Here is a 26,532-nt window from a genome sequence, read left to right on the forward strand (position 1 = left end):
TGGTGGTCTGTGGTTTCTGTTAGAGCTGTGATGTCAACATTGTAATCAGTGTAGTCCGGGGCCCTTGTCTAGATGCCTGCAAAAGCTCCTGCCTACATTTCTCCAATCCTCCCTAAATCTATTCTATAGTGCTGTATTTCTCATACTATAGATAATTAGGTAGTCACGATTTTCAACAATAACCATGATCTCTTAAGTTCTGTAAGATGGTTGATTTGGAGACACTGAAGCCACACCAGGGGAAGATCTTAATTCCATAATTCGCATGTCTTCTTGCCTCGCCTCCTTCTCAAAACCCATTTGATGAGAAAGCCAGAGGTCCCGCCCCTCTGACCATCTCCTCCACTGGATTCTGAGATGCAGACGAGGAGAGAGGACACGAGAATTATGCAATTGAGATCGCTCCCAGGAAGTGGTGTGTGCTGCAGCATTCAGTGGGCGGGGCCTCACATCGTTACCATTTTTTGCTCTGGCCCCACTGATCTCAGGTCTGCAACTGGCCTGTCCTCAGATAGTCCCATCCTTTGATCAGTAGCAAAGAGTTCATTCTGGCCTCTCTACTCGGCGCATCAGTTGACAGCAGCTCCTTCCCTTAACCTGTGCTCTTACTAAGGTCGTCGCCAAGGCAACAACTGGAGGTGTCCTCCAGTCCAACTGTGACCTCCCCTCAGTTGTGTAGTACTGTTACACCAGAGGTGTCAAACTCATTCCACAGAGGGCCTAGTGTCTGCAGGTTTTTGGTTTTTCCTTTCAATTAAGACCTAGACAACCAGGTGAGGGGCGTTCCTTAATTCATCACTCAAATAGAAAAGGTGGAGCGAAAACCTGCAGACGTTCTGCCCTCCGTGGAATGAGTTTGACACGTGCATTTACACCATCCTTCCTTTCTATCCGCAGCCAAGATCCTCACTCCCAGTCCCCTCGCTCTCCCATGCCTTTCTGTGAAGCTCATCAGCACAGCACTTATGACTGTTCAGAAGATGTAGGACATGCCATGTATGAATAGACCAGCGGCTAGTAATGAGTGAGTCACATTTGATGGATGTACAATCTGTTCAGTAAAGGGTCTGACTATGTTCAGTTTCATGTTGAGAGCTTACTTGTGAGAGCATAGATTTGTATAGTATTCTATTGTAGATGCTGTGCTAGATGAATAATAAACTAAACCTGTAGATAAACAAATTGATACTGGATCAAAAGCAGTTAGTCTTTCTAACTTTAATAAAATCCATTTAATCATTTTCAGTAGCATGCATAGAACACTTGTCTTTGGAATTACGTCAGTGATTTAAGCTAACTTTAAGGTTTGGCCTTTAGCAGACCTAACACGACTAGTGTTATTCCAGTTTACCACTCACGGCATTCAGTTGGTTATTTAAGTACTAAAACAACATGGTTGCCACTATTTCATGTCAGCTACTGAAATTGTGCTCATATATATATATATATATATATATATATATATATATATATATATATAAATTTGGTATGACAATTCAGAGTTGAAAAATAGTTATATTCAAGCTTTGTATTGTATTGTTAATTTTACCTCCTGTCATGTAACAGTCCCGTGTGGCTCAGTTAGTAGAGCATGGTGTTTGCAACGCCAGGGTTGTGGGTTCGATTCCCACGGGGGACCAGTACGTAACAAAAAAAATGTATGAAATGTATGCATTCACTACTGTAAGTCGCTCTGGATAAGAGTGTCTGCTAAATAATGTAAAAAAAAATGTAACAGTTAAATAAAAGTTATTGCTCAAGATCGTCCACTAGGTGTCATCTGAAATTCAAGTTTCACAATTGCATCCACTTTGCTACTTCAAGGAAGTGGTGTTTTAATTTAAAAGATCACTGAAATATACAATATGTTTATTATTCAGAGAAACCATACAACATTTTTCATATTTACATTTTCACATACATTATTGTGCAAGAACACAGGCCCAGTAGCGTGGCACAAATGCAACTGAATTGGTTCATTTAGAGTAGTCCTGGTGCTATGGCACACTGTCAAATACACAAGGAATACTCTCTATACCGGAGGGCTCCAAATGACGATTTCTCAGTATCCTTCAACATCACAGAACATACAGTACGTATCTAAATGGTACCTCCAGTGTCTCATACGTATCTATCACTTTCTGAAGTACTTTACAGGTGCAGTGATGGCATACATTGCAATGTGTTAGATTTAAAATGGAACATTTGTTCAAGGATACTTGGCACAATATATATTTTTATGGAATTATTAGGAGAAATGTTTTAGTGCGTCCACAAACAAATACTTCTAAGAGAAGGCAAATCTCTTGACAAAACTAAGCAAACAACTACAGTACAACAGAACTCCTTCATAGAAATAACACTGTGCCAATTACATAAAAAAGCCAAATAGTGGTGACGGTTTATATGCAAACGCTTTGAGAGAGGTATAGTATGTCAGAGCTTTACTACCTTCCACAAACATTTGTGTAAAAGGAGAAGCTGCCAATTAGACTTTCTAGACACATACAGATGCAGGATCTTCACTTGATCACTGCTGTTGCTGAGAATTTCTGTGCCCCAGAATTTACATAGATTTCACTAAAAACTCACACTAACACATTATATTAACAGTATTGCACTTTTCACGTAGCCTAATCCCGATCTAGCAACATTACATCGGCAGAAAAGTTAATGGACTAAACATTCAAATCCTGTTGCTGCAGGATTATTTTGCTGCGACAATACTGGTCAAATTAGGATCCCACATCTGTAGTTGACTTCTGGTAAATCATCCCAACATTACATATACAACACAGTAAACCTAATTACATTTGAGGGATAAGCTAATCTATTCATCAGATTGATCTGAGATAAAGTCCAAATCTGACAAATGTTATAACCCTTCTCTACTACTGGAAAATTTTAAATTGGTCCTGAACGAAATTCAGATTTCACGAAACCTAACCCAACTATAAACAAGGTTTACTTTTATTTTTTCAGTACATTTGTCAGACAGTGTAAACTGTACTGAATTAAATATAAAAGTAGTATAGTTACTGGTTTTGACTTAGCTAGTTGAAAATTAATTTTCATTAAAAATACGTTTTTATTAGGAAAATCTATATGTTATTATTGTAGTGCAAGACTGTCTTTTTAAAAATGTCATTATCCATGTATGGCAGTGTCAGCACGTACCCTGGCTCTTTCATCGTGTGAAATGCTAAGACGTTTTTATTAAATTTTTTCCCCTCAAAGAGGTGTTTTTTTTTTTAAAACCACAGATTCAAGAAACGGGTGTTCCCACCGTAGGTGGACTGGGTGACAGTGAGAGGTATTGTGCTGTAGATCTTTGAGTTCTTAAGGAACTTTAGTCAGAATCTACTGTATATTTAATTAGGTGAGTTCACCATCACCTTGTGTGTTGAGAAGATAGAAGCTAGCTAGTAGCCTTCTTGTTGCTAGCAGCAGGACCTCTTCTTCTGTGAAGAGCTGTTTACCAGTTGGACCGTCTTCTCTTTCTCTCGGTCCTCCTGCTCTTTCAGAATTCTAGGGGACACAGAAGAGATTTTACTCAGAAATGAGCCAAAGTCACATACTGTAGGTTAACTGTTAATTATTGAGAGTGAGATCCCAACATAAATTACAGTGCAATAGACTTGACTAAAGAAATCACCCAATATTAGATTCCAATACTATTATTGAAGTTGGGAGCATCAACTGCTAGGATAAAGTTGTTTATCATGTGTGTTAAGTGTATATTTAGGAATGATAAGATTGGTCATTGTTTTCCGTTCTTTCCCTGTACTTGTTAATATCAACACAGAGTTTTTTTGTACCTCCAGACACACTGACACATTTGGCCTCAAGTGAGTTGTCAGATTTCATTGCAAAACACATAAAGCCTAGCTTGGATGAAGCCCAAGCAGACAGTGATTATATTTTGTGGCCTGACAGTGTTAAGCTTGCTTTCCCTTCGTATAGCCTTGCTAATGGCCAAAATCAAAATGACAAACAGTCGTGTTAAGACAATAGTAAATGTGGAAGTAGTAAGACTTATGTCCTGTTAAAACGCTGGGTAGAATCCCACACAGCGCTTAACTTAACTCACCTTGCCAAATGTACCAGAGAGTCTACAACGTTTTGTCCAGAGCAAGCACTGCACTCATAGAAAATCAACTGGCAGTCCTGCAAAGGAGATTTGATAACTGTCATTAGCAGATGAAAAACAGGGAAGTCAATGGGATGTACAGTACAGTGCTCTGATTGGAACTGGCTGTAGTAGGGTCGATCATGCTCTCCTCTTCCACACAGCCTCCTACTCAGGCCTGTTTAGTAACATTAAAGGTAATCATTGTCTGGACTAATGGCCATTGGAGGAAAATGAAGAATAAGAGCAGGTCGACTGATCTAAGGCACTTAGCAATTATCTATCACCATAGAAACTACAGGCCCAATGGGGGGAAAAAATGGAATATACAAAATTATAGAGGGATGATAGAAGTCGAAAAACAACTCCTAGACCTTTAAGGCCCACACACACACACATCTCTTAAAAAAAAACAAAAAACGAATTTTGTTGCTTTTACTTATTCAGTGAGAAGATGGCCCACTACTTTGTGGCTGTGGGCACTGAGAAACCTGTGGGTTGAAGACAACGCCCCAGGGAATTGCTGATAGACAGACCTTGGCCAATTTCTCGCCTACTCTCGTCTGAACCTCCCGCTCGTTCTCCTTGTCCGTTTTGTTTCCCAGCAGCATGATGGGAATATCCTCGCCGGCCCCCTCCTGTGAAGAGAGACGGAGATGGGCACTGATGCACTCCATTAGGACTGGATCCTCAGCGGTCTCTTTCAGATACCCAGTGGGTGGGCAGCATTCAGCGTCGTAGGTTTTTAACATCAGTGCTACACTGAGCAAGGTCACGGACAAATCTATATTCACTACATGTTGCATAACGGTAGTACATGACACACAATCCGTAACGATAACGAATGGTAACTTGTATCGTGCCGCTTTACAAATATCCAGTAAGAATTACAATAATTACCGTAATTTCCGGACTATTAAGCGCACCTGAATATAAGCCGCACTCACTGAATTTAAAAATATATATTATTTTGAACATAAATAAGCTGCACATGTCTATAAGCCGCAGGTGCCTACCGGTACATTGAAACAAATGAACTTTACACAGGCTTTAACGAAACACGGTTTGTAACAAAAAATTAGCAGTAAGCTTTAGTTGTCTTTTTGCACTGAGTCAATTCCTCATGCTGCTGTTTCCAACGTCTTATCATCGACTCATTAAGACCAAGCTCCCGTGCAGCAGCTCTATTTCCTTTTCCAACAGCCAGATCAATCGCCTTCAACTTGAAAGCTGCATCATATGCATTTCTCCGTGTCTTTGCCATGATGAGGGTGACAAAATGACTACCGTAATCAGAATGATGGGAAGTTTGAGAGAGCTCGATTTAATCTAAACAGTAACCAAAAAAGTTGTTTGACCTTAACCCGTTCGGCAATTTCATTGGTCTAATGAAAGCTTCATGCCGCCAAAAAACTGAGCACGTCACAGAATGTGTTTTTTAGGAGAAAAAAAATTGACAGCGGGAAAAATCCATATATTAGCCGCGTCATTGTTTAAGCTGCAAGGTTCAAAGTTGCGGCTTATAGTCCGGAATTTACGGTAGCGCATTTGATCTGATATTGTATATAAAATGTTCTGTAAGCCTACATTGAATGTGCTATTGAGCAGGAGGAGGCTCTCCGTATTATCTACATTTCTCTGAGCTTGTATGTGTAGACCTGCTATTTCAGAGGTGAGCAGTGAAGTGTTTGGGCTCGTCTTACCTGTACACTGGTCAGCCACTGTCTCACCGCAGTGAAGCTCTGCTCATCAGTGATGTCATACATGACTACCACACCGTCAGCCTTGCGGAAGAACTGCTTGGTGATGCTGCGATACCTGAAGGAATGGAGAAGGAAAACTGAGAACTCCCCCATTTGTACTTTATCCTCAAGCACAACAAAATAAGTATGGAATTTGATCTCATACTAAAAATGTCTCATTAGATACTATTTTCAAGTGTCAACATGGTCTCATTAGAAAATACTGAAAAAAAAAATACTATATAAAAAAAAAGAAAGACATTTAAGCACTGCAGTAATATTTCACTTCACTGACATTAGCAATGTGCCATACAGCATAACTGCATGTAGCAAAACAAAAGTTGCTGAGGTAAAAAGTTGAATGTGTGTAAATTCACGTAATATAGTCAAGTTCCCACCTCTCCTGTCCTGCTGTATCCCACATCTGCAGCGCCACCTGGCTGTTGTCCACCGTTATCGTTTTCACACTGTAGTCTATGCCTGTTGATGCAGGATGGACAAGATACTACTCCTCTGATTTAAGTCACCTAAGTAATTTACAATATTTTGCCTTCCAATAATATTTTTTCCTTGCAATTTTCTGTCCGTATTCTTTTTAGAAGTGCTGGGTTTGTAGTAGATAGAAAAGGTTAAAAAAATGATGAAAGGAACCAACAATTGATTTCCGGGCAAAATCTGGTAGAACAAGGAACTTCAAAAGGATATGTCCTTCTCTGAGTTTTTGAAATGTTACTCCCATCGATGGTTGCAATCAACAATATTTGTCCCCTGTGCTCAAATAGAAAAGGAGAAACATGTTTTTTTGTCAATGAGAGTTGAGAGTATATTGCCCATTGTTCTAGAGGGACCACACAACTCAAAATCCATCTGACTCGCTCAAAAAATTAAAAAAAATAAAAGACTATTTTCAGAATCAAATCATTTTTGTGTGCTTCCAAACAGGGTCTAAATAGAGAGGAGATTAGAGTTCTGGAGCCGTTCGTACTAGGATTCAGAATAATTCAGTATGCTTGCAGTCAGTCAAAGAACAAACTAGGTTTGGGTGTGTAACATTAACCTACTGTATAACAGAAAGGCCAATTGGAAGTATACAGTTATGGTCTGTGTGAATGCAAGTCAGTCAATACAACAGTAACACAATATGGTTTATCCGCTTAGGCTGTTGCCTATGTAGTGCAAGATCAACACAACAGTCGGCTTTCCACAGTGTAAGCAATCGGCATTTAAAAGAGCTTACTGAGTAAAGCCAGTGTGAGGTGTGAGAGGGAGGGTGAGGTCAGCCAGCCACATGTCTGTGGGCTCAGCTCTGCCCTGGGTCATGTTGATCAGGACACACAGTATCAAAACAGTTTGCAACATAAAACAAAACCTAGAGATTCTTATTCTTAAGTCCAGGTAATTCCTTCCGGGTTTCAGTCCGCTTTGTTCCGTTGGTGCCTAATGAAAACCCTGCTGTGCTATAGAAAAGGAACCCTGGAGGGGCCAGCCACTACTCACCCACGGTGGCAGAGGTGCCTGGGTAGAAGCAGTCGTCACAGAACCTCATGAGGAGGGAGGTCTTCCCCACGCTAGAGTTCCCTACCAGCACGATCTTAAACAGGCGGTCCGGGGGTGGTGCTGCACCCTCCTGGAAACAACACAGAGAGATAAAGCAGAGAGAAAAGTTTCATTGCATTTTGCCAAACTCCCTTTTGTGCTTAAGTTAACGTTTCCTCAAGTAATAACCAAGATATTTCAGATTGCGGCTATCCAATTCAATATATGCTGAGAGAGGGTATACTAAAACGATGACATGGCCCTAGCTGATGCACTAAATATTTGAGCAACACATTTCAGCATATTTTGAATGCAGCATATACCCCCTAAGTCCACAACACAACTACTATCCTATAAAACCATCAAGTTGTAAAGTTCTTGAAACTGCATTTGTAAAGTACTCCGACATATACATTACAGCCTTATTCTAAAATGTATTAAATTAATGTTTTTCCTCAATCTACACATAATACCACATAACAACAAAGCAAAAACAGGTTTGGAATTTTCATTTTTTTTTAATTAAAAAGCAGAAATATCTTATTTACATAAGTATTCAGATCCTTTGTTACGAGACTCAACATTGAGCTCAGGTGCATCATGTTTCCTTTGATCATCCTTGAGATGTTTCTACAACTTCATTGGAGTCCACCTGTGGTAAATTCAATTGATTGGACATTATTTGGAAAGGCACGTACCTGTCTATATAAGGTCCCACAGTTGACAGTGCATGTCAGAGCAAAAACAAAGCCATGAGGTCGAAGAAATTGTCCGTAGAGCGCCGAGACAGGATTGTGTCGAGGCATAGATCTGGGGAAGGGTATAAAAAAAACGTCTGCAGCATTGAACACATTCTTAAATGGAAGTTTGGAACTGCCAAGGCTCTTCCTAGAGCTGGTCACCCAGCCAAACTTTGCAATTAGGGGAGAAGGGCCTAGGTCAGGGAGGTGACCAAGAACCCGATGGTCACTCTGACAGAGCTCCAGAGTTCCTCTGTGGAGATGGGAGAAACTTCCTGAAGCACAACCATCTCTGCAGCACTCCACCAATCAGGTCTTTATGGTAGAGTTGCCAGACGGAAGCCACTCCTCAGTAAAAGGCAGATGACAGCCCACTTGGAGTTTGCCAAATGGCACCTAAAGGACTCTCAGACCCTGAGAAACTAAATTCTTTGGTCTGATAAACCCACGATTGAACGCTTTTGCCTGCCTGAATGCCAAGCGTCACGTCTGGAAGAAACCTGGCATCACCCCTACAGTGAAGCATGGTGGCAGCATCATGCTGTGGTAAGGTTTTTCAGTGCCAGGGACTGGGAGCCCAGTCAGGATCACGGGAAAGATGAACAGAGCAAAGTACAGAGAGATCCTTGATGAAAACCTGCTCCAGAGCACTCAGGACCTCAGACTGGGGCGAAGGTTCACCTTCCAACAGAACAACGACCCTAAGCACACAACGCAGCAGTGGCTTCGGGAGCTTGAGAGGATCTGCAGAGAATGGGAGAAACTCCCCAAATACAGGTGTGCCAAGCTTGTAGCGTCACACCCAAGAAGACTCTAGGCTGTAATCGCTGCCAATGGTGCTTCAACAAAGTACTGAGTAAAGGGTCTGAATACTTATGTAAATATGATTTAAGTTTAGCAAAAATTTCTAAAAACCTGTTTTTGCTTTGTCATTATGGGGTATTGTGTGTAGATTGAGCGGGGGAAAAAAACAATTTAATACATTTTAGAATAAGGCTGTACCTTAACAAAATGTGGAAAAAGTCAAGGGGTCTGAATACTTTCCAAATGCACTGTATATAGAGTAAGTTCCTAGATGACATTAAATCATGTAAACTTCCTGAAACATTCATTCAACACACACAAGTAGCTAAACCTGTTGCCAGGGTAACTGTGGGGTCAAGTCACTCAAAGTGAGAAACCCAACCCTGTGACCGCTGTTCTCCCATCTCAGGTCTGCTCAGACAGGAGAACACATTGTGCTGTACATCCACCTTCACCCCTCTATACTGGGTCAGGAGAACCAACAAAAACACACTGACCTATAAACAACCCTGAAGGCCTGAAGAGGAAGGCAAGGTTCTATTAAAGGGAAGGTTACTAGGCCAACTGATACCTTCTCATTGTCTATTGATCAGAGATAAAAACAAAGCCTGTCCAACATTATGACCAATCAACCTTGTCTGTGAGCATACAAGTCTTACGTTCACCACGGTCTCCTTGCCGACAGGCTGGCCCCTGGGGGACGTAGGCGTCTCTGACTCTCTGGTGTCAGCTGGCTGCTGCTCCCTAGTCGGAAGAGAACTAGGAGGATATATTGAGTTCATCTGCAGCTCTATGTGCTCTTCCTCCTCTCCTTCTTCCTCCGCCTCCTCGCTCCACTCACAGAGCTGGACATGGTAGTCGTCCTGCAAGAGCTGGGGTAGGTGGTCCTCCTCTATGGAGATGATCCTCTGTAGGGGTCTGTGGGTGGATTTGGAGTCTACCACATCCTCCAGGCTGTAGCCATTCACTCCCCCCGGGCTCTTCTTCTTAGAGTGGGGGAGCCCTACCTCTTCCTCACTGGAGAGACAGGGATGAGATGGTAATTGGAGGGACAAATGTGAATTGGCTGACAATTGCTTTTTTTTTGGAACATAATGGTATGGCTGTAGAATGTGAATTGACTCGCATATTTATATAAGCATTTGCATATTCAGAACAATGTAAATACAGTACGGACATGTTCTGCAGTGAGTTACAACTGCAGCCCTATTGAATTCTGTGCCATGTGCTTTGTTCTACTTTGTGTAATGCCATCTACTTAGAAAATATGAATCATTCCATTAATAACTACTCAAGCTACAGTCAGTCATACTGAAGTGTGTATTGTAGGTGAATTGAACGTTAGTATAAATTAAGGCCTCCACGACTGAATCAGACAGTATTCACTCAATTTGTATTAAAAGCATTTCAGAGCAAATGGTTACCATTTAAAGGCCTTTTTGTCAAAGGGATTCAGAGTATTTGATCCAGGCCTCGGGTTCCAAGCAGGATTTTCAACAGTATTCCTCAGTTTCTGCAAAACAACTAATTTAAATCTACAGTTTGATTGCAATTGGATAAAAAATGTTTTCTAGGTTCCATGCTTTTTCAAGGAATCACGTTTTTAGGATAGGATCTTATCAAACAGATCAGACAGACATGGGATTTCACAAAAGGACAATGAAAAATGCATGCGAATACTTACTTGATATGTCCTCGTATCTCGTTCATCTCGTAAGTGTTTGTTCATTTCCCTGGAGACAATATAAGAAGGAATGGGTTCATTGCAAAAAAAAAACATTTTGTAAGAACAAGTGGGAAACCGCGTCGAGGAGTTTGCCTAAGGTCAATGCTATATGCTTTGCTATCTGCTCGATGGATGGGTGGCCTTGGTTTGTAGTGAATATAACATTGTACCCTATTGTACAGTATACTATTTGCTCATTGATTTGGAGAACAGTGGCCCCTGGACTGATATAACCCATTGCCTCTCTCCTAGTGTGTGTCTGTAGGTCTCCACTTCTACCTCAGCAGGTCAAGTTGTTTCAGCAGGCTTGCTCGCTCTCTCTGCAATCCCTCTGTGACCTGGTACATTTCCCTGTGTTGGAAAACAAATCCACATATTTGTGTACTGTGGACTCACAAGGAGACCCAATCAGGATCCCAGACAGTCAGCTAGCCAACCAGACAGCCAGCCACAAACAAGCAGACTTACCTCTCCCTCTCCTTTTGCAGGCGTGACGACTGCTCCTGCAGAAGGCCCAGCTGCTCCTGTGCCAGGATCAGCTCCTGACTGGTGTGCTCCAGCTCTTGGGCCAGATCCTCATTGGTCTGCTTCAGCTTCACATTCTCCACCTTGGTCACGTGCTGCTCGCTGTGCAGCTCCCGACACTGACACTCCAGCTGGGGGAGGGGACACAGGGGAGAGGGGCCACGGTCACACAGAGGAGACAACACACAAAAACACTACAGCCAAAAGCAGACGCCCTACAAAATGCACTTTCATCTGGTCATATACAGCTTTAAAAACACAATTTCCCAGACACTACTATGCAGTAACAATCATAGTCTGATCAGCCTTAGCAAATCAGTGTCTATTGTGTGATTGCGACGATACACCGAGCATTGATGAATGGAAAAGATGAAACAAGTGATATCTGCCGGCCTGGTCTGACCCACACACATCCATTAAATCCAGGGGCTGTGTGAGGACACACACAAGGCTGTGGTCTGACCCACACACATCCATTAAATCCAGGGGCTGTGTGAGGACACACACAAGGCTGTGGTCTGACCCACACACAGCCATTAAATCCAGGGGCTGTGTGAGGACACACACAAGGCTGTGGTCTGACCCACACACATCCATTAAATCCAGGGGCTGTGTGAGGACACACACAAGGCTGTGGTCTGACCCACACACAGCCATTAAATCCAGGGGCTGTGTGAGGACACACACAAGGCTGTGGTCTGACCCACACACATCCATTAAATCCAGGGGCTGTGTGAGGACACACACAAGGCTGTGGTCTGACCCACACACATCCATTAAATCCACGGGCTGTGTGAGGACACACATAAGGCTGTGGTCTGACTGTAGCCTCAAACACTACTATCACTGTTCTACATATATAAGCCAAAGAGCTCCAACATGGGATCTAAAACAATATTTTTTTTTTAATTGAGCGACACTGCGATGAGGCTAGCCAGCATAGCGTCTGGATGCCTCCTTTACAGAGACTGTGTTGGCAGCATAGAAGTAGAATCTCTAGAACAGACATTCCCATTAAGGTCAATGTTCCGCCATTCTATTAACATGGTCGGCAGAGAGGAACATGGAATGTGAATTACAGACATAATAATTAGAGGCGCTCAGGTACCTCTGAGAGAAAGCCTTGGTGACTTGGGTACAGTAGGAACTCAGGCCTTATTCCCCTTTGTAATGTAAATGAAGAAGTACGAGTAAGACTAATTGTTGCCCATTAGTTTACTCCAGTTAGGGGAGGTACGGGGAAAATAATACATTTTGGAAATGATGCAGACAATTACATTGATGGAAGCCACAATCTGCAATATTAAAGCTAATCTCCACCCCTCCCCATAAAATTAAAAATGAGACTAATTTCCAATGGACTAATTTGTCTTAAAAGCTTCAGTGGAGTTCTGTTTGTGAGAGTGTCACGGTTACACATGATCATCACTTAGTTTCCATTAAAGAATACGCTGCAGACAGACACTCAGCAACAGCTCTTAGAGTCTACTAATAATAACTGGTGACAATTCGGTCACCAAAATTAGATTGAATCAAAAAGAATAAGTTCTGTACAGTGCAAATCTACCCATCAGTGCCTGTGATCGTCAAGGACTCATCATTCGTGTCCTGACTCACCCGCCTCTGTTTCTGGAAGATCTGCTCCAGCTCCCGCTCCTTACTGGAGAGCTGATGCTCAAGGTCCTGGCTCCTAGACAGGAAGCGTTCAGAGTCCTGCAGGGGGGAGAGAGAGAGAGCGGGAGGGAGAACGAGAGAGCAAGAGGATCTTCCCAAAAACTGAGGTTACTAACAAGGCGTATGCAGTGGGAGATCTCTTCCTTTACCTGCAGGAGGATCCTGTCCTTCTCATTTTTGATTTGCTGCTCCATTTCTTCATATAAGCGCTGGATCTCGTCGTCATGTGTTGCTGCTTTTCTGTTCGGATGTAGAATTATTTGTAAAAAAAAATTTTTTTTTGGGGGGGGGGGTCTTGTTAATGCTAATAAAGCTTTTTCCATTAGCTTTGGCAGCACATAAGAAAATGGAGCGCTCAAGCGTTATCAAATGTTTAGTTAAGCTTTCAGTCTGCCATTTCAAAATCATACAGTAGGTCAACTGTAAGCTAGCATGACGCATTCTGAACAGGCACAGCAACAAATAACAGTTTCAGATAAGTACCAGAAGAAAAAAAGTGCACTTATTATCAGTGTAGTTCACATCTGAAAATCAAAAAGGATAACTATAAATTACTTAACCATTAAAGGCCTGACCACTCCGGTCAGCTTGAAAAACAAATCGAATCCCTGCGTCTCTACAGCAAGAAAGATGTTCACGAGTTTCGAAACAGCTGCGGTGTGAGCCACCTGTCATAAAACCCAACCATAGCAGCCTCCTCCAACATCTGCATTCCTTTCACTTAGAAACGGCCTCAAAAACAGGTTGCTTTTCAGCTATGGGAAACTGTGTGATAATGTACCACTATGGTACAAAAGCTACGCTGTGCTCAGTTGAAACATGACATAATAAACAAGCAGGTAGAGATTGTCAAGTAATATTCCTTGTAAAATTGCCATGAACATTGTCTGTCACAATTTGGAGAAAGTGAGAGTTTTGGGAGCACATTCACAAGCACTTAATATTGCTTTGGAGCTGGGAGGTTAGCCACATCCCAATGGTGGAGTAAAAGTTTCTTTCACCCACACTGTAAAACTTAAACACTTCTCCCAGGCTTAACTAAGGACTACAAATCTGTCAGTCAGAAAAAGCTATACTTTAAGTAATAAAAAAAAATTTTAAGGGAAAAAACCCCCAGAAAAAACATAACTGGGGACGATCATTCTATAGATGCCCTAATGCAAAAAAGGTTTAAATGGCATTCATATCGTAGCAAGCATATACAGTAAGCTACTTTGCCCTTCGTTACTCGGGCAGAGGTTATCTGTAAAGGAACATTGAGCTAGCCTGGTCCCAGATTTGTTTGTGTTGTCTAGCCAATGACTATTTGAGTTGGCAAGACAGCACAAACAGATCTGGGACCAGGCTACAGTGAGCTACTAATTGCCCAAATTCTACATAGGTACCAATACCTGATGAATGGCGATATTTCTACCTTTTAAGGGCGCTCTCCATCTCCCTCTTCTCCTGGTTGGCCTCTTTGATCTGGAAGGTGACCCTGGCCAGGAACTCCTCAAAGTTGGACAGGAGATGCGGCTCATCTCTTCTCAGCTGGGCCCACAGACTACGCACCTCACCAGGGCTGATGGGAAGGGGGTCAGAACAAAGATTAGTTTGAATGACAAGACATGGAATACAGTCTGTACTCAGGTTTCTGTGTAGAACAACTGTACTGAGGTACTTCTTGGTGGGGGAAGAAAATAAAAAAAGTACTTCAAGTTGAACCTTTAGGTCAATGTGAACAATTAGGACAATGTAGGCAGGCTGGCAGTGGGTAGCTGTGGGCTGCCTGCAGCCGTGCTGACATATTTGTGCAAAATTGACATTTGGTCAAGATGATCTTAGCCTAGGAAATCCCATTTCCTGTTAGTAGAAAATTGTGTTTACTGTTGTCAAAATAGCACTATCTTTGTCTGTGCCATGGTCTTCATGTCAGTGTTCAGATAACAACTGGAATAACTTATTTATGTAATATTTTGGCAGGGCAATATGTGGAAAGACCAATTGAGAAAATGATCTCATTCAATGCATGTTTGATGGATCTCTGTTCATTGAAATTTGGACTGATTGATAAGACTAGCAGGCCTCTGGAAGACTCCTAAACAAATATGGAAACTTTCCAATCCTCACAGTAGAGTTACATGCCGTGTCAACTTCATGGAAAACACACCGGAGGTTGAAGCAAATTGATGTGATGTAAATTGTCAGCATTGCGTTCTGGTTCGAACCCAGGTTTGCAGACAGTCAATAGGATGTACTTATCAAGTTGACATCCTCACCTACTACCGTTTACTTTTATTGAGCCACATTTGTTTGCTGAAGGTGAGTCTAGACATGCATTAAACGAGGCCCGGCTCTCTCGTTTCTCTCCTCTGAATGCCTGGAGTTCAAAAGGCAAAAGCACTGGTACCAGCACCAACCAATGTCTGGAATACATCCACAGACATGAATGTCAGTGACTATAATGATTTGTCCAAGGTTAAATAACCCAACTCAATTTAGACTAACTTTTCCTATGTGAGGTTTTTTGGGTAGACGACAGTGACCTCAGGTATTTCATCTGTTTTCTACTTAAACATGTCTGTAGACTTTATGCTTGTTTGTTAAGCTTATAGAATTTGAGAAATATCAAAGCAAGCAGATTGAAACAGAATGGCTAGCACTACTATGGAGCGGCAACTTAGCGCTTTTTGTTTTGCACAGCTGACTTCAATCAATCTAATATTTCTAAAGGAATAGACTGGTCATTTGAGGGCATTATTTAGGGTTGGACAAAGATTCACATAGTATGGACGTCACAGACAAAAACAAACACTCACTCCTCAAAGACGTTGCTGGCGCCCAAGCTCTCCATGAGCATGCAGAAGTGCCTCTCTTCCTCGTCCTCGCTGCCCATCAGCCTCTCCTCCCACTGGGTCTGGTAAAGGGAGTCTGGGGGGCCCTGGTTGGCTTCCTTGGAAATGGGGCAGGCATCCCCCATCCCTTCTGTTACAGAGATCCTTCGGCCAAACAGGAACTCACCTGGAGAAATAAAGAGTCCAGGAGATTATTTATAATACCCTTTACTCCCTCTCTTTCTATGTATCTGTACCTACCCAGAGCTGCATCCTCTGCTTGCACAGTGCACTAGCGCAGTTAACGTTATTATGTGGAAAGGGAAGATGCAACAAATCAAACTACATCACTTTTTCAAAACAAATCACAGCACATCAACGTACATTGGACAGTAGAAAGTGAGAAGAGGACATAGTCAACGTACTGAACCCTGAGGAGAACTCCTGCAGGGTGAGGTATCCGTTGCCGTCAGAATCCAGGGTGTCGAAGACATTCTCCAGCTCCTCTGCACTGAGGGGCAGTTGTCCATGGAGCCTCTGCAGAGCAGGACACACAACACAAATCAGGTGCCATGGACACAACTGGGGACCTGAAGGACTCAAGTCTTTACGTTAAACAGACACCGTAATTGGGGGACAACATGCTCATAGTAACGGAATAAATGGAATTGTATCAAACTCAAAAAACACACGGCTTCCATGCAACTCCATTCACTCAATTCCAAACATTATTACGAGCCATTATCCCTCAGAAGCCTCCTGTGCCAACAATACAGTACGGTACAACAGCTGCCAGCCAAGCACAAACACCTGGGAACACACTCAACAGTATCATCAGCATCAGAAAAGACGGTCATGTACAGGAGAGCAGATGTTCTTCCTGTTCATAAAGTGTATCATTTGCATTCACACAACCGACGTAACGCGAGTTCATGACAAAGGAACCGTTAACAACTAGGACTGGCTGCTCCATAAAACGTCTATATTAATAAACTTGAGACATTCATTCGTTCAGATTGAACGCAAAACATTATAGCAATGAACATTTCTGCCCAAAGTCAAAAACAAAACAGTCAACATACGCCCAAACCGCCATTTACACAGCAAGGCCAAGCAGTGTGTGAAAGCAAACAAACTCTGAAACCCTGACAATAAGCAGTAAAGACCACAACGATGCAGAAAAGCCAAGCGCTGCCTCACCTCTGTGAGTCGGGCATGTCTATGTTTACACCGAAACCACTTGTGAAATTTGTAGTAGGAACTCCTTGTTAAACTCTTATCTGGGCTGAACACATCCCTTATGTCAGCAGACAGAGATCACAGCCGGAGACACCATTGCCACCCTCTTGGTCACGGTGTGAGAAACATCGTAAGGCTGTTTGTGCAATCAGCAGAAAACGGTACGAGCACATACAGGGTTAATGCTGGCAGTCGCTAGAAAACATTCATGAAATGTTCAAAAAAAGAATTTGATGTGTTCAGAACTTTGCTAAATTACTTATTTATCCACTTTGCCCTTATGGATAAACAAGGTAAGCCTAATCAGGCATAGTAAATACCCGACTAAATCTAAAACCAACTTGCATACGGCAGAGAAATACATTTTCTGTTCCATCTACTCAGGTCATATAAGGATAGACAAGCAGAAATGCATTTCAGTTGCATAACACATATTCACGAAGACAATTGTAATGTATTATACAGGAGTGCACACAGTTATGCACTGACGTTATTACAAAAAAATGTTTTGGGGGGCTGATTTCATTACTTTCACAACTCAGAAACGAACACGGGGAGCGGGTATAGGGGCATGTTTTGTATATTTCCATAAACATTGGATCAAAGGGATCTATTCTATTGAGACTCTCGTCACGGTGTGGGCTCACAAGTGCTCGATCAAAGGAATACTCTGCCCATCGATGAATATGTAAGAAGCATTTGGATCTGCACAGTAACGCAAATGAAGTTGCTGTATGACAAAGCAGGGCTCTGTGTGGCTCTTTGCTGCCCGTATGTGTTGTGGGCTCCTGTCACTCTTTCACATGCTCTCCTGAATAAGATAGATACAGGCTACATCCTCAGAATCATCTCTAATGAGCACACCACAGAGATATAAAAGTGTTCCATTTAATTCTATGGAGCAAACGCAGCCCCTGTCCTCCACATACAGCCTTGTGAAATGACCAGATTGTTGTCTCCAAAGCTAACAAAGGGTCTATGGAGGATTTGTTGCAGTTGTTAGGTTTGGCATTATTTAGCTAAATGTACAGTGCCTTCGAAAAGTATTCACACTACTTCCTCTTTTCCACATTTTGTTACATTATAGCCTTATTCTAATATTGATTTGTATCAATCTACATATAATACCCCATATTAACAAAGCAAAAACAGGTTTAGAATTTTTTGCAAATGTATATATATTTTTTTATTATTCACATTTACATAAGTATTCAGACCCTTTACTCAGTACTTTGTTGAATCACCTTTGGCAGAGATTACAGCCTCGAGTCTTCTTGGGTATAACGCCACAAGCTCGGCACACCTGTATCTGGGGAGTTTCTCGCATTCTTCTCTGCAGATACGCTCAAGCTCGGTCAGGTTGGATGGGTAGCGTCGCTGCACAGCTATTTTCAGATCTGTCCAGAGATGTTCAAGTTCGGGCTCTGGCTGGGCCACTCAAGGACATTCAGAGACCTGTCCCGAAGCCACTCCTGTGTTGTCTTGGCTGTGTGCTTACAGTCGTTGTACTGTTGGAAGGTGAACCTTCGCCCCAGTCTGAGGTCCTGAGAGCAGGTTTTCAAGGATCTCTGTACTTTGCTCTGTTCATCTTTCCCTCTATCATGTCTCCCAGTCCCTGCCACTGAAAAACATCCCCACAGCATGATGCTGCCACCACCATGCTTCACCGTAGGGATGGTGCCAGGTTTCCTCCAGACGTGACGCTTTGCATCCAGGCCAAAGAGTTCAATATTGGTTTCATCAGACCAGATAATATTGTTTCTCATGGTCTGAGAATCTTTAGGTGCCTTTTGGAAAACTCCAAGCAGGCTGTCATGTGCCTTTTACTGAGGATTGGGTTCTGTCTGGCCACTCCACAATAAAGACCTGATTTGTGGAGTACTGCAGAGATGGTTCTCCTTCTGGAAGGTTCTCCCATCTCCACAGAGGGACTCCGGAGCTCTGTCAGAGTGACCATTGGGTTCCTGGTCACCTCCCTGATCAAGGCCCTTCGACCCAGATTTGGCCAGCTCTAGGAAGAGTCTTGGTGATTACAAACTTCTTCCAATTAAGAATGATGGAAGGCACTGTATTCTTGGGGACATTCAATGCTGCAGAAATGTGTTGTTACCCTGCCCCAGATCTGTGCCTTGACACAATCAGTCTGTGAGCTCTACGGAAAATTCCTCCAACCTCATGGCTTGGTTTTTGCTGTGACATGCACTGTCAACTGTGGGACCTTACATACAGTGAGGGAAAAAAGTATTTGATCCCCTGCTGATTTTGTACATTTGCCCACTGACAAAGAAATGATCATTCTATAATTTTAATTGTAGGTGTATTTGAACAGTGAGAAACAGAATAACAACAAAAAAATCCTGAAAAACGCATGTCAAAAATGTTACAAAATGATTTGCATTTTAATGAGGGAAATAAGTATTTGACCCCTCTGCAAAACATGACTTAGTACTTGGTGGCAAAACACTTGTTGGCAATCACAGAGGTCAAATTTTGTCCCACTCCTCTTTGCAGATCTTCTCCAAGTCATTAAGGTTTCGAGGCTGACGTTTGGCAACTCGAACCTTCAGCTCCCTCCACAGATTTTCTATGGGATTAAGGTCTGGAGACTGGCTAGGCCACTCCAGGACCTTAATGTGCTTCTTCTTGAGCCACTCCTTTGTTGCCTTGGCCGTGTGTTTTGGGTCATTGTCATGCTGGAATACCCATCCACGACCCATTTTCAATGCCCTGGCTGAGGGAAGGAGGTTCTCATCCAAGATTTGACGGTACATGGCCCCGTCCATCGTTCCTTTGATGCGGTGAAGTTGTCCTGTCAACTTAGCAGAAAAACACCCCCAAAGCATAATGTTTCCACCTCCATGTTTGACGGGTGGATGGTGTTCTTGGGGTCATAGGCAGCATTCCTCCTCCTCCAACTACGGCGAGTTGAGTTGATGCCAAAGAGCTCCATTTTGGTCTCATCTGACCACAACACTTTCACCCAGTTGTCCTCTGAATCATTCAGATGTTCATTGGCAAACTTCAGACGGGCATGTATATGTGCTTTCTTGAGCAGGGGGACCTTGCGGGCACTGCAGGATTTCAGTCCTTCACAGCGTAGTGTGTTACCAATTGTTTTCTTGGTGACTATGGTCCCAGCTGCCTTGAGATCATTGACAAGATCCTCCCGTGTAGTTCTGGGCTGATTCCTCACCATTCTCATGATCATTGCAACTCCACGAGGTGAGATCTTTCATGGAGCCCCAAGCCAAGGGAGATTGACAGTTCTTTTGTGTTTCTTCCATTTGCTAATAATCGCACCAACTGTTGTCACCTTCTCACCAAGCTGCTTGGCGATGGTCTTGTAGCCCATTCCAGCCTTGTGTAGGTCTACAATCTTGTCCCTGACATCCTTGGAGAGCTCTTTGGTCTTGGCCATGGTGGAGAGTTTGAAATCTGATTGATTGATTGCTTCTGTGGACATGTGTCTTTTATACAGGTAACAAGCTGAGATTAGGAGCACTCCCTTTAAGAGTGTGCTCCTAATCTCATCTCGTTACCTGTATAAAAGACACCTGGGAGCCAGAAATCTTTCTGATTGAGAGGGGGTCAAATACTTATTTCCCTCATTAATATGCAAATCAATTTATAACATTTTTGACATGCGTTTTTCAGGATTTTTTTGTTGTTATTCTGTTTCTCACTGTTCAAATACACCTAACATTAAAATTATAGACTGATCATTTCTTTGTCAGTGGGCAAACGTACAAAATCAGCAGGGGATCAAATACTTTTTTCCCTCACTGTAGACAGGTGCGTGTCTTTCCAAATCATGTCCAATCAATTTAATTTATCACAGGTGGCCTCCAATCAAGTTGTAAGAACATCTCAAGGACGATCAATGGAATTTCTAAAACCTGTTTTCGCTTTGTCATTATGGGGTATTGTGTGTAGATTGCTGAGGATTTAAAAAATATATATATTTTAGGATAAGGCTGTAACAGAACAAAATTTGGAAAAAGGTCAAGGGGTCTGAATACTTTCCGAAGGCACTGTATGCTATTGTCAACAGCAGTCATTCAGATGCCCTGACAAAAGCCTAAATTACAACAATGAGCTATGGGAGCTGGTGCATAGGTTAGGATACATCCACAGAGTATCATGTGTTCTCTATCAGAATAGTTCAAAGGAAACAATTATGCTAGTACTAAGCTGGGCCAATTCTTACTGGTTTCTCAGGGTAAAGAGGCTAACAGGAAAGAGACATTCTTCTGAATTAAGCATCCAGTCCACGGGGGAAAAAGCCTCAAATGCTACTGAATGTAACTCCAACAAACCCACCACAACTCATGATTGATTCTTGCTCTGAAGGATCAAAACACAGTTCAGAAAACAACTACAACAACTTGCACTGTCAATCAACATCAAAAGTCAGCAATTTGAAATGTGTTACTCTGAAATAATGACTAGGTAACTCATATACACAGTACTAAGGATGGGAACATGCATAATGCTGGTGTAACCTAAAAACGTCATTAACTCCCATGGGACGGTTTGGGGCTCACTGAGTGCGACCATACACAGTAGGTGATCTCACCTGCATGTCCCGGTGAGTGATGAAGCCTTTGTCCTCGATGTCACAGATCTGGAAGAAGTCCTGGGTCTTCTCCAGCATGGTGCTGTGTCCTGTAGATCTCTCACCGCCTCCAGCCTCACAGTCCTTCCAGTCACACTCGGCCGGGCTCTGGTCCCAGTCTCTGTACCGAGGAGCACTCCTGGATCTCCCTTTGGGGGTACTGGTGAAAGCTGCCATGGCGTGTGTGTGGTGTGGCTCCTCTCGCTCCCTCTCCCCCTACTCCTTCACATGGGTCAGGTGTAGTCAGATCTAGACAGGGGATGAGAAAAGAGACCCAGAGTAGAGACACAGGTTCAGGCTGCAGCACAGAGGCTCTCAGCAGCAATGTCACCGCTTGTCATCTCTTAGCAACCGCCTCTTTAATTAGTCGATGAAGCCCAGGCTCTGAGCGAGAGAGAGAAAAGGTAAAATGGATCCCTTCAAAATAACCCTCTCTCTGAACGATGGAGTGTGACATGTCAGACTATGGTCTTTCTTCACATAGCATTTTAAGTTGTTCATTTTGTTGTGATAACATAACCTAGGTCTTATTACAATATAATGACTTGTAGTCTAATAACGCAGCCAACTAAAGCAGCCAACTAAAAAAACATACAGTACAACAAGCCTAGAAGGAGCGATGCAAAACTCAAAGCTCACAAGGAGAGAGCCTACTTTCAACGCATCAACAAAGAAAGGTGCTAAAGAGAAGTGACCATAAACAGTTTAGACAAACAGCTCCAATTTAGGCAGACTACTGGGTCAAAGAGGACCACAGAGTGTGTGTAACTAGTCGAAAAACCCATGAAGTAAAATCACAGAGCAGATGGCAGAAGCCCCAAGCTCGAACTTAGTTCCCTCCCCCTATCAGTGGGAAGTAGCATGTTCTCTATCAGAGTAGTTCAAAGGAAACAATTATGCTAGCACTAGGCTGGGCCAATTCTTACTGGTTTCTCAGGGTAAAGAGGCTAACAGGAAAGAGACATTCTTCTGAATTAAGCATCCAGTCCACGGGAGAAAAAAAGCCTCAAACGGTACGGAATCCTACAATTCTTACAGCACCGCATCATGCAATGCATCAACATAGGAGACTGTTGAACTCTCAATCCAACAAGGTTGACTGTGTGTTGTGCGTCCACAAAAGACTACAGTACTACTGTTCTCTTGGTACGGCACACAGTGTGACCACAGCACGTACGAGTGAATGGATTGATGATCGACGACAAGTTGAGAGCCGGAGGAGTACTTTGGCCTGTCTGGAAGGGCCGTGCATGGAAATATTGACTGGTAAAGCCACACGGCGGTTAGGTCTATATGGGCTCCTGTGTGCACTGGTATGGAAGACTGCCTTAAAGGGGCTGTCCTCCTCCTGTAGGCTGCAGGCTGAGTCACTGCAGGGCAGGCAGAGAACAGAGAGTGCACCGCCACACATGCACGCCAATTCAGACGTACACACACTTCAGACTGTCTGCAGCTGGAATACATGTGCTCCCTATTCCTCCTCATGCTCCAACTAGCTAAATGTCTGATGCTCCGCATCAACATTTTTGGATGGTTATTTTGTTGACAAAAAAAAACTGCTCACGCCAAAGTAAGAGAAAACCCTTGTAAACTAAACCCTGAAAACCGATCCAGGAGACTCTGAACACTATTAAATATAGAATATGAAATACTTTTTTATTGTGCATTGCACTCTAAAAGCTCTGAAGTTGACACTTTTCTTTTGCACAGGACCAGTAATCCTCTAACTTTTAAATCGCGTGACAACACGACTATCATGAATTGACCTACTCAGTTTATGATCTCGACCGAGAATCTCATCATCCTGGATGCATCTCGACCCACCGGGATCAGACGATATTTGACACGGAGGTTGAAGACTTGAGATCTTATGTAATGGACTCCTAACAATCCACATGGCATGATGACACGTCGCCAACTCAAACACATAGGCTATTTACAATGCAATGAATGACACATGGTACACCCTCTGTTGAATAGAACAAGAGACTGTCCGTCTTAGCTAGGAGTCTATGACCTACAATGTAGGCTAATGAGCGAAGTAGAACAGAGTAGCATATGCCTTGTGCAGTCTCCATAACAATTGAATTTCAAACAGTCTAAGCTAAATGTTGCTGTAAGCTATTGGCTTGTTTCAATGGTCAACTTAGGGAAATAACCTGCTGTACTACTTTGCATACAGTTAGCTAACTTATCTTCCAAGTTGCTGCATCAAACCAGAAGTAATGAAGGGAGGCAACATAGGGCCTTCAATGTATGACATTATTTGATTAAGCTAGATACTAAAATAGACAACACTAAATCAATATAGGAAGCAACAACTGTGTAAAGTCAGACACTCAATAAAGTTTAAAAAAAACAATAAAAAAAAAAAACAATGCACTAAGTTCAACAGAAAATTGTGGTTGCCTACAAACAGGCTGCCTCTGAAAGTGACTCATCTCCGGAGCAAAACTCTTACTGGGCTGTCTCTGAAGCACTCAGACTCTGTGCTGCCAGTCTCACTACTCTACTTCCTTTGTTTGAACTATGACAAGAGCCATTTGCCCTAGAAAAATAAAGCAACTTCTCCTGTGTGTGCTGGTCCACCAGCAGGTCAAAGTCATACTGGAGCTTATGACCACAGGTAAAGTTATTGAAGAGTACCTGAATGACCAGTCTGCAACCCCTTCTGATCACTTCACTAGGTTAAGCCTAATCGGCAAGTGGTTGGATGTTGAAGCGCAACAAAATAGCAAGAGGGAGCCAACCAACCTTCGCAAGAGAAAGAAAAAGAAAAAAATCACAAAGCAAACTTTTTTGTAAGACAATTACTGGATTGTGGAAACAGGATAAATGTGTAAATATGATGTGGTAACAGAGCATTATTCTGCCTCCTACCACCCCAATTCATACATCAAAGTTTGAAAAGTGTAGAATGGGTATATTGTCATTTGACAATTACTTTTCACTATGACATAAGTAACTAGGTCAATGTGTGGTAACTAAACCGCTTCCTGTCTTGATATGTGATCTAATGTTCATTCTTGGGACTGTACAAACAAACGCTGGCCTGCCTATCAGGTCATGTGTCAGTCAGTGGTTTCAGCACATCCGACCTGGTCATAGGTTTTTCAAGTTTACCCAGTCAGAAAACTGGCAATTGAAAGTCACTTCCTGGTTGAGCCAACTTCTCAGTTTAACCATCATGGATAGTGAGAAATTATACAATTCCAACGTGGTGTAGTGCAATTGTCTAACAGGTCTGCAATGTAATATTGTGATGCAATAGCAAAGCAGTGTTGCAGGTTATAAAAGGAATGACTGGATGAAAAATGTGGTTCTGCTCTGCATTTTCTAAAGATGTAGACTAACCTTTTTAGTGAACTTTAGTGATAACCCATTCCTGTAGAAAATCAATCAACAATATCCTGGCTGGCACACTGCCTAGCACACCCTATGAGACAGAGATGCCAAAATCATTGAATATTAAGTTTACTTATTTGACCTCTAACAGGTGATCAAACCAGAAGCGTATTCATTACGCCGATGTTGTTGCAAAACGTAGATGGACCTAGCTGAATTTGTTCGGACTAATGATTAGGCCTAGACCCCACGGCATGTGATACTTCCAGTTCACAACACGTAAATAAAGTGACCAACACCACTACCTGTAGGCTACGTGATGCCACTTTTAGAACAACTGGGAACTCGGAAATCTCGACTTCAGTGCATTAAAGACAACTGGGAATTCGGAAAAAACGAGCTCCGACTTTGAAAAATATTTTGAACGGTCATCCATCTCGGAATTCCAAGTCGGGAAACTCTGGCATCTTTCTAGTTACGACTTTCCGAACTAAAGATCACTGCCGTAATAAATTGGCCTTTTTTGTTGTTGAAGTTATCAGTTGTCTTGAAAGCACCAATCGAATTGTATTGGTCGCATACACATATTTAGCAGATGTTATCGCGGGTGTCGCGACATGTTTCTAAAATAAAAAGCAGTCTCGTCACTTCAGCCAAAAAATAACATATTTAGCACTAAGGTCAAATAGAAATGAAAGAGTTGCCGACAAAGTTAACAAAGAGTGATCCTTCTCAAACTGTTAACGTTACCCGCCACTTGAACCCGAATCTATGAGGAGAACGTCTCCTGTAAACCCAGATTCTGGTTCACCCGTCACTGCAGATAGTTGTCCAGTCCAACTAGCTAGCTAAAGTAGCCTACTTTCTAAAATAGTAAGCTAAAGTAATACATTACCATGTGTTACTGGAAGGCACTAAAGACAGTCATGTACTGTGCGACTTCAAACGTGTATCTGTCACAACTTCAACAAGCTGTATTTCCTTTGTTTACGACATAACTGGAGGAATTTCACAGACCTGCCTGCTGGGAGGGACTCAAGGTCGATTCGCGTCTGTAGATATAGGGCAATTCCATGGCAACAGTGTGACAGACTCAGATTCTTTACTTTGAAATGGTATTTCAAACTAAAATCAATAATTGCAGTTAAACGAACCACATCTATGCACAAGGACAACTTTTAAACAATTTCCACTGAACATTTGTACAAAAAAACTTTACTTGAAGAACAATGCTGATGCAAAGTTTAGTAACAGTGAGCTTTCGTGCCATCATTCTGTTACCAAAATGCATCTGCACTGTTATTCAAGTATATGTGTTGTAAACTTTTCAGTGGAAAGTAGGATTTGTTTATATGTCCAATGCAGCCACTTTTTAAAATCTCAATATCAAATCATTTCTGAATAACAATTACATACCTTACTGTGATTGTTTTAAATTAAAATGGTCAACAACAACAAAAAAGCTTCTTAGCAAAGAGCAATTCATCAAGCAAGAATTTTGCTAGGACTGTTTGGGAGTAGACTGACTGGGGAGAGGACAACTGAAAACTAGCTGTAATTGGCAGAGTGGTTTAGAACTCTCTTTCTTATTGGTCTATTCTAATTCACCAGGCGTGCCAAAACTCCATCACACCAAAACAGGCT

At 42.4% G+C, this 26,532-nt stretch overlaps 1 protein-coding gene across 4 annotated transcripts; it reads right to left on the minus strand.

Annotated features, from left to right (window-relative positions):
- Positions 1 to 1,848: 1,848 nt before the first annotated feature.
- Positions 1,849 to 25,923, minus strand: cracr2aa (calcium release activated channel regulator 2Aa). 4 transcript variants are annotated; one of them, XM_029696837.1, is made up of 18 exons: positions 25,906 to 25,923; positions 21,505 to 21,792; positions 16,115 to 16,226; positions 15,675 to 15,876; positions 14,291 to 14,437; positions 13,026 to 13,116; positions 12,820 to 12,915; positions 11,146 to 11,333; positions 10,957 to 11,028; positions 10,636 to 10,684; positions 10,376 to 10,464; positions 9,611 to 9,968; positions 7,369 to 7,498; positions 6,270 to 6,351; positions 5,833 to 5,947; positions 4,666 to 4,767; positions 4,091 to 4,167; positions 1,849 to 3,528 (listed from the first exon to the last, which is right to left on the minus strand). In XM_029696837.1, the coding sequence occupies exons 2-18, from the start codon at positions 21,718 to 21,720 to the stop codon at positions 3,441 to 3,443; spliced, it is 2,214 nt and encodes a 737-aa protein (XP_029552697.1). In that variant the 5' UTR covers positions 21,721 to 21,792; positions 25,906 to 25,923; the 3' UTR covers positions 1,849 to 3,440. The 4 variants fall into 4 exon arrangements, with proteins under 4 accessions (XP_029552697.1, XP_029552695.1, XP_029552696.1 ...); XM_029696835.1 differs by lacking the exon at positions 25,906 to 25,923 and adding an exon at positions 25,784 to 25,886; XM_029696836.1 differs by lacking the exon at positions 25,906 to 25,923 and adding an exon at positions 24,898 to 25,031.
- Positions 25,924 to 26,532: the final 609 nt, after the last annotated feature.

The sequence above is a fragment of the Salmo trutta genome, chromosome 17, assembly GCF_901001165.1.
Source record: "Salmo trutta chromosome 17, fSalTru1.1, whole genome shotgun sequence".
Lineage (NCBI taxonomy): Eukaryota > Metazoa > Chordata > Actinopteri > Salmoniformes > Salmonidae > Salmo > Salmo trutta.

Coding starts and splice junctions, on each gene's coding strand:
- cracr2aa (XM_029696837.1), bottom strand. CDS start 21,720: ATGGCAGCTTTCACCAGTACCCCCAAAGGGAGATCCAGGAGTGCTCCT. Junction 9,969..10,375: donor GACAAAAAGGCCTTTAAATG/GTAACCATTTGC, acceptor CTGTCTCTCCAG/TGAGGAAGAGGTAGGGCTCC. Junction 7,499..9,610: donor GCAAGGAGACCGTGGTGAAC/GTAAGACTTGTA, acceptor TGTTGTTTCCAG/GAGGGTGCAGCACCACCCCC.